The sequence below is a fragment of the Cricetulus griseus genome, chromosome 5, assembly GCF_003668045.3.
Source record: "Cricetulus griseus strain 17A/GY chromosome 5, alternate assembly CriGri-PICRH-1.0, whole genome shotgun sequence".
Taxonomy (NCBI): domain Eukaryota; kingdom Metazoa; phylum Chordata; class Mammalia; order Rodentia; family Cricetidae; genus Cricetulus; species Cricetulus griseus.
In genome coordinates this window covers 120,356,957-120,369,884 of record NC_048598.1, presented here as the reverse complement: position 1 = coordinate 120,369,884, position 12,928 = coordinate 120,356,957, and the positions used below count along the sequence as shown (strand labels likewise).

The following is a 12,928-nucleotide window of genomic DNA, read 5'->3' as shown; positions in this document are numbered from 1 at the left end:
TATCCCTGACAAGGGTGCCCCAAACCCCAGCCTTTGTATCAGTATCTGTAGTTCTCGCTCCAGCATGAATCAGCCTCCTACACTGTTGAAATATTCTGTTCTTAGAAATGTATCTACCATCCTTCTCCATTGCAAAGGATGCAGGGTTATGATATCATAAAGAAGTTGGCATCACTAGCAAAAGTCTGCAAGCATTCCCCTTTGACCTACCAATCCCATTCCCAGGAATCCCTAAATGTAAAAAAAAAAAAAATGTTTATTAACTGTAGCATAGCAAATATGTCCTAATACAGGGACCTGCTTAAATAAATGGCAAAATATACACACAATGGACATGTTAAGATGTGTGGTGGCCCTGATATACCCCCAGCACAGGGAGGGAGAGACTGGAGGATGAGGAGTTCAAGGCCAGCCTCAACTACAGAATAAATGAAACCCCTATCTTGAAAGCAAAGAGTAGGGGTCACTAGCGATGTGGTTCAGTTGGTAGAGTGCTTTCCTGGTATATATGAAACCCTGGATTCAGTTCTGCATAAAACCAGACATGGTGGAGTATGCCTATAATACCAGCCCTTGGGAAGTAGAGGAAGAGCATCTGAAATGTAAGATTAATTATCCTTGGTTACATAATGAATTCAAGGCCAGCCTGAGAGAAAGCTGGGTAGTGGTGGAACATGCCTTTAATCCAGCGCTTGGGATGCAGAGGCAGTCAAATCTCTGAGTTCTAGGCCAGTCTGGTTAGTTAGTTAGTTCCAGGACAGTCAAGGCTACACAAAGAAACCCTGTTTCAGAATAAAAAGAAGCAAGGGGAGAGTGGGAGGGAGGAAAAGAGAGAGGAAGGAAGAAGAGTTAAAGCTGTTGAAAGCTATTTTTTTTGAGAAAATTTCAAAGAAAAGCCTCTATTCAAAAGTCAAAAAGGAAAAATAAGAATGAAAGGCTACACCTACTACATATTTACATATACTAAAAAGCTAAAAAAAAAAAAACAAAAACAAAAAAAGTGTTTTCTGTTTGTTTCCAGATAGTGTGTGTGTGCACGCAAGAGTGTGTGCACATGTGTGTGCCATGGCGCATGTGTGGAGGTCAGAGGACAACTTGTGGAGATAGTTCTTTCCTTCCACTATGTGAATTCCACAGCAATGCACGTCATGATATGCTGAGCCATCTTATAAGGTCCTATGAACAATGATGCACAACTAATTTAAACAGCTTACTCACAATAGACAAACTATTAAGCTTACCCAAGATGGAGCTGACAATCTGAACAGCCAGCCCTATGTCTGCTCATGAGATTCACTTTATAGCTAAACACTCCCAAGAAACCACCAGGTCCAAATGAGTTCATCAGTGAATGCTATGAAACATTTATGGGAAAAACAATACCAAATCTATAGATAGTCTTCTAAAAATTAAAGGAAATTTAAACACCCTTCCCAACTCATTATATGAAGCATCCTTTGAGACTCAAACCAGACACAGCATTACAAAACAGCTATGGAGCTGGTTTCCACAGTATAGTGGTTATCACATTCACCTCACAAAACAGCTATGGAACAATAGCTCATCAAATATAGACAGAAAATCTAAATAAAACCTTGGTGACATGGATCCAGTTATATAGAAACAGGAATACATCATGAGAAAGTAATGCATGAGAAAGGAATACAGTATTAGTGGGATGTTCAAAACCAATACACATTACTCACCCTATTAACAAGCCACAAAGAAACCTCAATAGACAATTAAAAATGCAAAATCCATTCACATTTTTAAAAAACTCAGGGGCTGCAGGGATTGCTCCTCCATCTGACAAAAGCTCCCATGAAAAAAGTCTACAATCACTAGTAGTAAACATTAATAAGTGGGAAGATATGCTTGGAAGACTCTGCTGTGAAAACTGTCCCTTTCCCCAGATGTAGCTACAGATTTATAGAAATTAATAGACAGTAAAATCCATACAGGCTACAAAGGACCTAGGATAGTAAAAATAACTTTAAAACAAAAAAAAACTAATTTAGAAGAATATATCACCTGACTTTTTTTTAAGACAAATCTCACTATGTAGTCTAGGCTGATCTGGACCCTTGACATTTAGACCAGGCTACCCTCAAACACCTGCCTCCACCTCTAAGTACTGGGATTGCATAGTGCGCACCAGCACACCCAGCTCAACATCACCTGATTTCAAAGTGTATCATGAAACTAAATAATCCAGGCCTTGTGATAAAAGTAAAACCAGACAGAGAGCCATGGAGCAAACTGAGAGTCCAGAAGGAGACCCCCCAGACGTGTGACCATCTAGTCTTTAATAACAATACAAAGAAAATTCAAGAAGGGTTAGCCTTCAACAAACTACACTGAAGAAAACACCTGCAAAAATAAACTAGTTATTACTTTGTACTATATGCAATTTATAGATCCAAAATAAAATCTGAGAGTATAAGTTCTAGGAAAAGCCAGCGCCTTCTATTAGGCAGTAATTTCCTAGATCCATTGCCAAAAGCGCAATTCAGAAAAGAACAAAGGACAAACCGATAAACTGGATTCCACAAAAATTCAACCCTCTGCTTCCTGAAAGAGACTTTTAAGACAACAGAATATAAATTAGCAATAGAAAAAAATTTGCAAGGGATGGAATAAAGGTACCTAGACTATGTAAGTACCAAATTCAACAATCTTTAAACAGGCAAAAATGTCAAACACCTTTACAATGAGCAGGTGGATATATTGACCATGTGATACTGGGATCTATCCTTTTCTGGATTCCCTGGGTATCTTTTTGTAGACTGATAAGATCACCACTGATTGGAGGTTTCTGTCTAGTCTCAGATTGGGAACATTGCCAGGGATAACAAACACACAATTAACAGGCTGGAGCTTCCAATCTCCTCCAGACCCTCAGCCTCTAACTTCTGCCATTCAACCTCTGGTCTCCAAAGCCACTGGGAGTTGAGCCGGTCACTAACAATCAACGTCATAATCAGCCATACTCAACTAATGAAGGGCCACAGAAAGCCACATTGATGAAGTTCAGAGCACTCTGGCTGGTTGAACACAGGGGTACTAGGAGTGTCACAACCAGAGATGGCAAAGCCCCTCCTCACCCCTTGTCCTGGTGCCTCTTTGACAAACAACTGTTTTCCTTTTTATTTTTTACTTATTCTTCAAGAATCTTACACTGTGTTTTTATAATATTCTTCCCCTCCCCAATCTTCCCGGATCCTCCCCCAGCTTCTCTACCCACTCAACTTCACATTCTTTCTCACAAAGAGGAAGAAGGAAGGAAGGAAGGAAGGAAGGAAGGAAGGAAGGAAGGAAGGAAGGAAGGAAAGAGGGAGGGAGGGAGGGAGGGGGAGGGAGGAAGGAAGGGAGGGAGGGAGGGAGGGAGGACAAAAACCAAACAAACATGGCATCTGATCTATATTGGCCATCTTCTCCTGAGTATGGTACCTGCCCTGGAGTGTGGCATATACCCAGTGTCACTCCATCGAAGAAAACTGATTTTCTTCCTCTCACCAGCTATCATTTTCAAATAACTTCTTGGCTGTGGGTGGGACTTTGTGCCCACTTCCCCTCCCTCCCTCTGGGATTTCTGTCTGGCTTCAGCTTGTATGGGTTTTATGCTATCACAGTCTCTGTGAGTTTGTATATGCATCTTCCCTATAATGCCTAGAAAACACTGTTTCCTTAAAATTATCTACCATTCCTGGCTCTTACAGCCCTTCTCCCATCTCTTCCATATAGATCCCGGAGCCTTGAAGAGAGGATTGTGTTAAACGCACCACAGTCAGGGCTGAGTGTCTAGTTGTGGGTCCTATGCTGAGTATCATCTACTACAAGAAGCTTCTTCAATGAAGGTTGAGCAATGTGCTGATCTGAATCCCCACCAAATATGGCGGCTGCAATCCTTGCCATCGGATAATGACAAATGAACGGAGATGAACAGAGAAAGGCTGAGGAGAACCTGTGTGGTGATGAATCCCAAGGGAAAGGAGATGGCTGGGGTGGATCCTCTGTAATGAGCTGCTGGATAGGTAAACTGTTTCTCTGGGCTCTTTGAACCACTCAAGCAAATGACCACCAAATCTGAATGGAACTATGGGGGCTCCTAATTTGTATCCAGAGGTCAGAAACACAGCCGACAGCCTGGACTTGCAATGGCACGTGAAATGGGGCAGTCTTGGAAGACTGGACCCTTAACCTGAAGAGTCTGATGATTCTCTAGGTAGAGAATGTGAGGCTAGTGACACTGTAGACACCCAGGGCATATGTGTGGAGAATTAAACAATGGGTAGCATGAGAACAATGCATCTGTTGTTGGGGGGAGGAGGGCCTGAATATGGAGACAGAAAGAATGTTAATTTTCAGTGGCAAATAAGTGCATACAAAGATGATCAGTAACACCATTCATTAGAGGAACACAAATTAAAACCATAATAAGTATCACTATACATCCACCAGAATGGCCAAATTTCTCCTTGACTGACAATGTGTACAGTATTAGTTTGAGACATTAAGCAATGGAGCCCTCGAACTCGGCAGGAGGGAATGATCTCTACTTCACTTTGGAAAACTGCCTGACAACTTCTTAAAAGGTTAAGCATTCACCTTCTTTGAGATCTAGTCATTCTGTGATTGAGCCGTCTGCCCCACAAGAATTACAGCATGTGCCCATGTGAAGACTTGAACACAGATGTTCACAAAGGCCCACCTTAAGACTAGCCAGAAACTAGAAAGAAGTCCAAGACTATCAACAGGCGAATGATAAACCGTGTGGCAGCCATACATCAGAACACTACCTGGCATAGAAAGAAGTTGCTGGTGCATGCTAGCACCTGGATGAGCTGAAAATAGTTACATTACACTAAGTGAAAGGAGGTAGACACCACCGCCTCTAAAAAGGAGTACATAGCAGTTGATTCCAGTATATAAAGAAATCAGTGACCACCCCAAGAAAGAGAGAGGAGAGGTAGAGAGAGATAAAGAAGAAATGGTTCAAAGGGAGTTAGAAACTTTGTAGGGCCTAGGATATGTTCATTATCTGGGTTGTGCAAATGGTTTTACTCCGTCACATGTCAAATCATAACAAATTACACACACAAAAAAAAAAACATGCAGAGCCTACCATGTGTAATTATATGGGTTGAGTACCATTTGCCCAGAATGCTTGGAAGTAGAAGTAGTTCAGAACCCAGAGGGTTTTTTTACTTCTTGAAATATTTGTACCAACTTTACCTATATCATGCATCCTTAAATCAGAAATTCAAAATCCAAAGTGCTCCAAAAGCTGAAACTTGAAATTTTGGATGTTCAGGACTGTAGAACACTAGTCCTGCCTTCGGGTGGACCTGGATTTGATCCCCAGCACCTCACATGTACACACACACACACACACACACACACACACACACACACACACACAATAAATAAATAAGTTTTCAGATTAGGGATGCTCAATCTGTATCTAATAAAGCTATTTAGGTTTCATTTCATGGAAATATAATCCCAAGGATTTCTGTTTCTAGACATTGGAGTAAGTAAACTTTTTCTTATTCTTCTTATCATTTTTTAAAACATGCATGGGTGCTTTGTCCAAATTCATGTCTTGAACCATGCAGTGTCCCAGGAGGCTAGAGGTTAGCATCAGATTTCCCGAGACTGGAGATGAAGATGGATGTTAAGTTGTCAGGTGGATAGTAAGAATCAAACTTAGGTCCTCTGCAAGAGCAGCCAGTGCTCTCAAACTCTGAGTCAATTCTCCAGCACCATCATATTCTTTTAAAAGTACAACAAGTACTTTTAAAAGTACTAGACACTGTCCATTCAACAAACAAGACAATAGTGACACATAAGGAGAACAAAGCAGACCAATGAAGGACATTGGGACCCGAGGCACATGTGGACGGTTGAGTTCCCTGGGTATTACTTTTATATTAAGTTTCCTGGACTGGGTTCTGGGAAGGCTGATAACATGAAGAGATCAATAAATGCAGAACAATAAAAAGTCCCAAGAAAATCCTGTCCTCTAACCAAAGACCAGAAAACAATAGCATAAGCTATTTGTGAATCCAGACTATCTGGTGTGTTGATGTCAGAGAGAGTCAGGGGAGAAGCTTCAACTCATAAGGAACCTTGACTCCCACTCTCACCCTCTGGTAATAAGTAAACACACACACACACACACAGGAGACACACTCAGGCATAAACACACACAGAGACACACACACACATACACACACACAGGCACAGACACACACAGGTGCACACACACACACATACACCACACACACAGAAGACACATGCAGAGACACACACAGGCATACACACACACACACACACACACACACACACACACACAGAGAGAGAGAGAGAGAAGACACACACAGAGACACACACAGGCATACACACACACAGAGAGACATACCCAGGCGCGCGCGCACACACACACACACACACACACACACAGAGAGAGAGAAGACACATGCAGAGACACACACAGGCATACACACACACACACACCACACACACACAGAGACACACACAGGCACACACACACACACACACACACACACACAGAGAGAGAGACATACACAGACATACACACACACACACACACACACACACACACCACACACACAGAGAGAAGACACACGCAGAGACACACACAGGCACACACACACACAGACACACACAGGCACATACACACAGGCGCACACACACATACACACAGGCACACACATACAGACTACACACACACACACACACGCACACATGAGCGCATGTGCAGCAATAGAGGAGCCTACCTAAAACAAGTTATCAATAACAACTAGAGTCTCATAACAAAATAGCCAAAATGCCCAAGATCCAATCAACTTAGTAAGAAAAGTCTAGACGATGCTAATGTTAGAATTATCTGACAAGGATTTTAAAGCAGCCATCATAAAAATGTTTAATCAATTATGAACATACACAATGATTTTAAAAAAATCTCAGAAAAGGTAGACAGCCAACACAAAATGAACATCTTTGCATGTTCTTTGTCTCATAATGTTTTGTCAAGGCATACTTTTTTAACCTTATAGTTCCTTTGAGTATATATTATGGCTTCCAGTTTTGTGTTTTTATGGGATTCCCATTGTGTGTGTGTGTGTGTGTGTGTGTGTGTGTGTGTGTGTGTGTGTGAACCTGTCTGTCTCTGCATCTATATGTGTTTCTTGTGCTTTTCCTATTCTAATTTGTTTGTTTTTCTTTTATCTTATTTTATTATTATTCTTTAGATGCCTGTTTGTTTTCTAACTAAGGACAGATTCAGATGGAAGGGGATGTGGGGTAAGATATTAGAGGAATTGGGGGAGGGGAAACAAAAATCAAAATATATTGTATGAAAAAAATATACTCTCAATAAAAGAAAAATAGGAAAAATAGAAAAAAAAAAAAAACAGAAGGAACCAAATAGAAAATTGAGGGAAAAAAGATACTAATCAAAGAACCAAAAAATTCTCCCTGGATGAAGCTTATCAGCCAAATGCAAAGGAGAAAATAAAAATGTAGTAAAAGAAAGATTAAATTATAGAAATTGCCCATAAGGAACTGAAAAACAAAAATAATCTGGGGTGGAGGGGCTGGAGAGATGGCTCAGCAGAGGACCCGGATTTGATTCCCAGCACCCACAAGGCAGCTCACAGCTGTCTAACTCCAGTCTTAGGGGATCCAATGCCCTCTTCTGGCATCCACAGGCATTGCACACACGTGGTGCACTTTCATTCATAGAGGCAGAACACTCATACATAATAAAGGCTCACATTCTTAAACAAAAAATAGAGCAAAGAAGGCAGCTACGGGGCTGTGGCAAAAGATCTAGCATGTGTGTTGTTAGGCTCTCAAAAAGAAAGTGAATGGGGTTGAAAAAAAAATTGGAGAGTAAACAAAAGCAAAAACAAAAACAAAAAACTACAAGTCCAAGAAGCCAAATAAGCTTCAAATATAATAAAGCTGAACAAATCTATCCCAAGATACATCAGAATTAAATTTTCAAAAACTAAAATCAAAGAAAAAACTTGGCAGTGGTGAAATAAGGACACGTCTCATTCAAGGAAAGCCCCATGATTGACAGATATCACAAACCACTGGGGAAGTTGCAAGTTTTTCAAATGCTATTCAAAAAGGACTATCAATTTGTGATTTTATATCCATAAAAAGTATTCTTTGGGAATGAAGGAAAAATCAACATGTTCTCTCATAAAGGAAACCCAAGAGTTATCACAGATCTTTAAGTAAATCTTTTTTTTCAAGATAGCTATTTTATCAGTACCACCACCTAAGCAACTGGCAGCTATTTTATAGCACCTCCATCTAACCAACTGATAGCTATTTTATTAGTACCACCTTCTAACCAACTGAATAGCTAAATGGTCAGTAGGGCAGCTATTTTATAAATGGAGATTTGATGAGAGGAAAGGTTAGGTGTGGTTATAAGGGAGTTGTATGAAAAAGGTCTTTGCAGGGAGGAAATGATTTCATGTCTTGATTGTGGTGTTGGTTACGTGTGACAAAATGGCAAAGTCTCCGAGGAACCCTGTAGAAGAGAAGGCAGAGTCTAAGAGCCAAAGGGGATGGAGGACAGGAAGAAAACAGACCCTCTAAGTCAACATGAGCAAAGCCCATATGAGCTCACAGAGACTGAAGCAGCACACGGCCTGCACAGGTCTGCACAGGTCCTCTGCATGCAAGACTCTTAAGTTTAGTGTTTTTATGGGATTCCTGGGTGGGGCAATGAGTGGGCCTCTGACTCTCCTGCCTTCCTTTGGACTCTTTTCCTTCTGTTGGTTTGTCTTATCCAACTTCAATCTGATAGTTTTTGTTTTATTACATATTATTTATTATACACTTATTTTATATACACTTATTGTATATTTTATATATATTATGTATTTTGTTATTTGTTACATACTTATATTTATATATACTTACTACTTTTTTAAATCTTAAAATGAATGAATGAATACCTAGACACTGGTAATGGTTAACAATTAACCTGTTAATTGTCATTTATACCTGCTGGGAAAAGGAAAATCAGTTTTCTCCAATGGAGTAGCACTGGGTATATCAACCACTCCGAGGAAGGCCTCATGTTCAGGAGTTAGTTGACCAATGTGTAATAGACTCCACAGTGTGTGTGTGTGTGTGTGTGTGTGTGTGTGTGTGTGTGTGTGTTTTTATTTGGTTGTGGTTTTTTTAATTTCCTTTTCAGTAGTGTTTTATTTTGTTTTCTTGGTTTGGGAAATCTATTGTATTGGGGTTTTGCCTGTTTTTTGAAAAAGACTTTAAAGTTGGGTAAGTAGGGAAGGAGACAAGGTCTGGAAGAACTTAGGGGAAGGGAAGAATATGGTCAAAATAGATTTGAATTTTAAAATTGTTTTAATTTTTAAAAAAAATAGCAAGACTCTTCACTCAAATTTTACCGATACCAACTTGTGGTGTGATGTCTCATATGATCTTAGGGGAAAGTGAATGAAAATCAGACAGGCATTCTCTGTAACCGTGTTCGCAGTTCCCAGGAGCTATGCAATGACTCAAAATGAGAGGCTAATCTTAGGGAAAGAAATGCTATGGAGCCTCTGCAAAGAGCAATCCCTAATAAATAAAAGCAAAATGAAACCTATAAATCCAACCGTGTAGAAGACTTACTGTCACAACCAACACAGAAGACAATCTGATGTGACTTTAAGGCACGGTGGTTTGGCACTACAGCCTAAGGAGGACAAGACCTACAAACAGCAAAAGAAAACAATCTTAGGCCCTGTCCAGTAATCTTACTATGAATAATCTTGCTGTTACTATGAAATTGATATGTCTGTTGTGAGCTCTGTCCCAGATAAAGCAAGTGTGTCAGCATAGATAAATCCAGGTTTGGGGCTATATGTGCATATGTGTTGTATGTATGCATGCTTTTGTGCATGTGTGTATCTAAGTGTGTGATATGTATGTACATGTGTTCACTCATGGAGAGAGCTTGTGTGTGTGTGTGTGTGTGTGTGTGTGTGTGTGTGTGTGTGTGTGTTTTGGATGTCCATCTGAAAGAAGAACAAAGATAATTAAGTACAAACTATTTAAAACTGAATTAGCTAGGAAATAGTGTAACTCCACAGTATATTTCACTTAAAATATCATATTGCCTAGCTATGCTAACTGGAAAGCCTGCGAAACAATGATAATCCTAGAAGCTGTGAACAGCATAGATGGCAGCTTCTAAACATCTACAAAACAAGAAACCAGGGCTCCTAGAGAAGCAGCAGCTCCATCTAGGTCTAAGACAAGAAGTATACAAAGTGAGCCCGCATTGATTTGTCCTGATATTGGGATGGCAAGGAAGCCATCAGAAGGAATTGGGGCTGTTTCCAAAGCCCTACTGGCTGAAAGTGGGACCACGTAAGCATCAATCAGAATAATAACTGCAATGGTTTAAAGTGCATCAAATGTGTTTAAGTCCAAGTTCCTGATAGCACTTAAAATAACTGTATTGATCAGCTTTGGACAATACCAAGGAACTGACTCATTATTTTGAAAACTGGTAAATACAGAGGAAATGTCATTTATATCATGTCAGCTGTACCTCATGATAACCAAGTTTTAATAAGAGGATGTTCTTTAAAGAAGCTGTACAGCTAGTAAATGAAGAAACAATGATCAGACATCACATTTGTTTTTTTGATTTTTCTTTTTTTTGCAACTCTTAATGGAATAAGAATCTAGATGATTGTCATCAAGGGCTGCTAACATGAATAAAGGGAAGATAACCAGATTGTAAGAGTGAGTGTCCTGATGAAAGCACACACTACCACTTAGGAATTGCTCTAGCCAGAGAGAGAGAGAGAGAGAGAGAGAGAGAGAGAGAGAGAGAGAGAGAGAGACCTAATTACCAATTCACAGGAATAACACCATGGGGATGCAATCAGCAAATCGGAGCTCTGGGAAGCCCTACGGTGCAAACAACCCAGTTTTTTCAACAAATAACATACAAGGGAGAGAGTGTGTCAGAGAAAAGCCTGCAGATTTCTAAGAGGCACATCAACCAGTTGCAACGTAGAATCCTATTTGGAGCCTGGTTTACACTAGAGGCAGAAGGAGAAATGGGTGCCGACTACATGATTTGATAGCAGTTGTGAGATGGATTGGTTATTTCCTTTATCTTTCCAGGTAAAATCTTGTCATGTATCCCAGGCTGGCCTCCAACTTGCAACCCTCTTGTCTCAGCTTCCTAAATACTGTGATTGCAGGCATGTCCCACTGCACCCAAATGATTTGACATTTTAAGTCCATAGTATTTATACATGAAATGATGTGTTGTCCCAGGTCTACTTCAACGTCATCCAGAGTCAGGGAGAAAGTTAACAGCTAAGTATGAGTGTAATGATTGGCCATAAGCGACTGTTGTGGAACTTGACCATGAGGATTTCAGTTTTCTCTGCCATTATCCAAGTTTTACACGAATATGAAACTTTTCCAAACAGAAGTTTGTTTAAAATACTCATACAGAGCCAGGTGTGGTGGCATATGCCTTTAATCTCGGTACCTAAGAGATAGAGGCAAGAGGACCAGGAAGAGGTCAAGATCATAGCAAGTTTGGTTTGGCTCCATAGCAAGTTTGAGGTCAGCCTAGGCTATGTGAGACCCTATCAAACATAAGGAAAAAAAACAATAAACCAGAGGCTACAGAGATGGCTTGGTCAGTAAGGTATTTACTATGAAAGCACAGAATCTGAGTTCAATCCTCAGAATCCATGTAAATGCACACATTTTTAATCCTGGTGCTGGAAAGGAAAAAAATAGGCAGACCCCTGGGACTCACTGACTGGCCAGCTGAGCTGAATAGCAAGCTCTGGGTAAAAGTGAGAGAACCTGACTCAAAATGCAAGATGACGAGCAACTAATTAAGGAAGATACTTGCATGCACACATGTAACCCACACACACATACACACATCCCCCACACACATACACACATCCCATATACACACACACATGGATGGGTATACACACATATGTGTGTATATACACATGCACACAAAATTACATTTTTAAATAAGTATGACCACAGAAAACTGCATTTCTAGAGCTAGCTGTCTCCCTAATCTATACCAGTGAGTTTTTATTCTATTCCAAGAATCCAAGATTACAGTCATGGTCATGACAGCAATAATATCCAGCATTTTAGAGCATATACATATTGAGTTGTTTGTAGATATTGTCATTTAATCCCAATAAACTCTGTGTAGTAAATACTGAGATTATCCACACTTCAGAGATGACAAGCCTCGGGGACAGAGTTCTGATGACAAAACTAAGCTGTATTCCCACAGGTAAGCACATTTGCAGATTCTAGCCAACACCCAAGGGTGAAAAATGAAAACTGCTTTCACTGGACTCTTCCAGATAAACACCTCATCCATCTGTGACCCCCACCCTACCCAGTTGTGTGGACTCCCGGACACAACAGGACTTTTTCATCCAAACTCATGCTGGTCCCAGCAGTGGCCTGGCTCACCTGGGCCTCGGTGCCTCTTCTCCATCCAGATATAGCAATTGTTCTGGGCCACCCCAGTCTGCGAGTCCAGGAAGGGGAGACGCACACTCCGCTCTGCACACAACCGGGAGTTGTAGCTCCGGCAATGCTCAATGGCTTCCTTGTAGAACTGATCCCCAAGCCTACAGGAGACAAGACAGCAAAGGAGTGAGACCAGGGAAAGTAGAAACACCACCAGAGGGAAGCAGTCCCCTACCCTGTCCCCAGGAAGAAGCCACAGTTATGGCAACCAAGCCAATGAGCACCAGGAGCCCCATTTGTCATCAACTCTCTACCAGATTCCATGTCCTGTCCCATATCTACCAAGTCACTTAGAAACTCCTTTAAAATAAAGCCCAAAGAGCAA

The 12,928-nt window shown here is 40.7% G+C and overlaps 1 protein-coding gene across 2 annotated transcripts in view; it reads right to left on the bottom strand.

Annotated features, from left to right (window-relative positions):
* Nucleotides 1-12,928, bottom strand: part of Dpf3 (double PHD fingers 3) — a 276,886-nt gene that overhangs the window by 143,909 nt on the left and 120,049 nt on the right. For both annotated transcript variants that reach the window (XR_003485948.2, XM_027418438.2), the window contains exon 2: nt 12,544-12,704. Coding sequence is in view for 1 of the 2 variants with exons in the window: in XM_027418438.2 (XP_027274239.1) it covers nt 12,544-12,704 (161 nt within the window). In the remaining variant the exon portion in view is untranslated. The remainder of the gene's footprint in view (nt 1-12,543; nt 12,705-12,928) is intronic.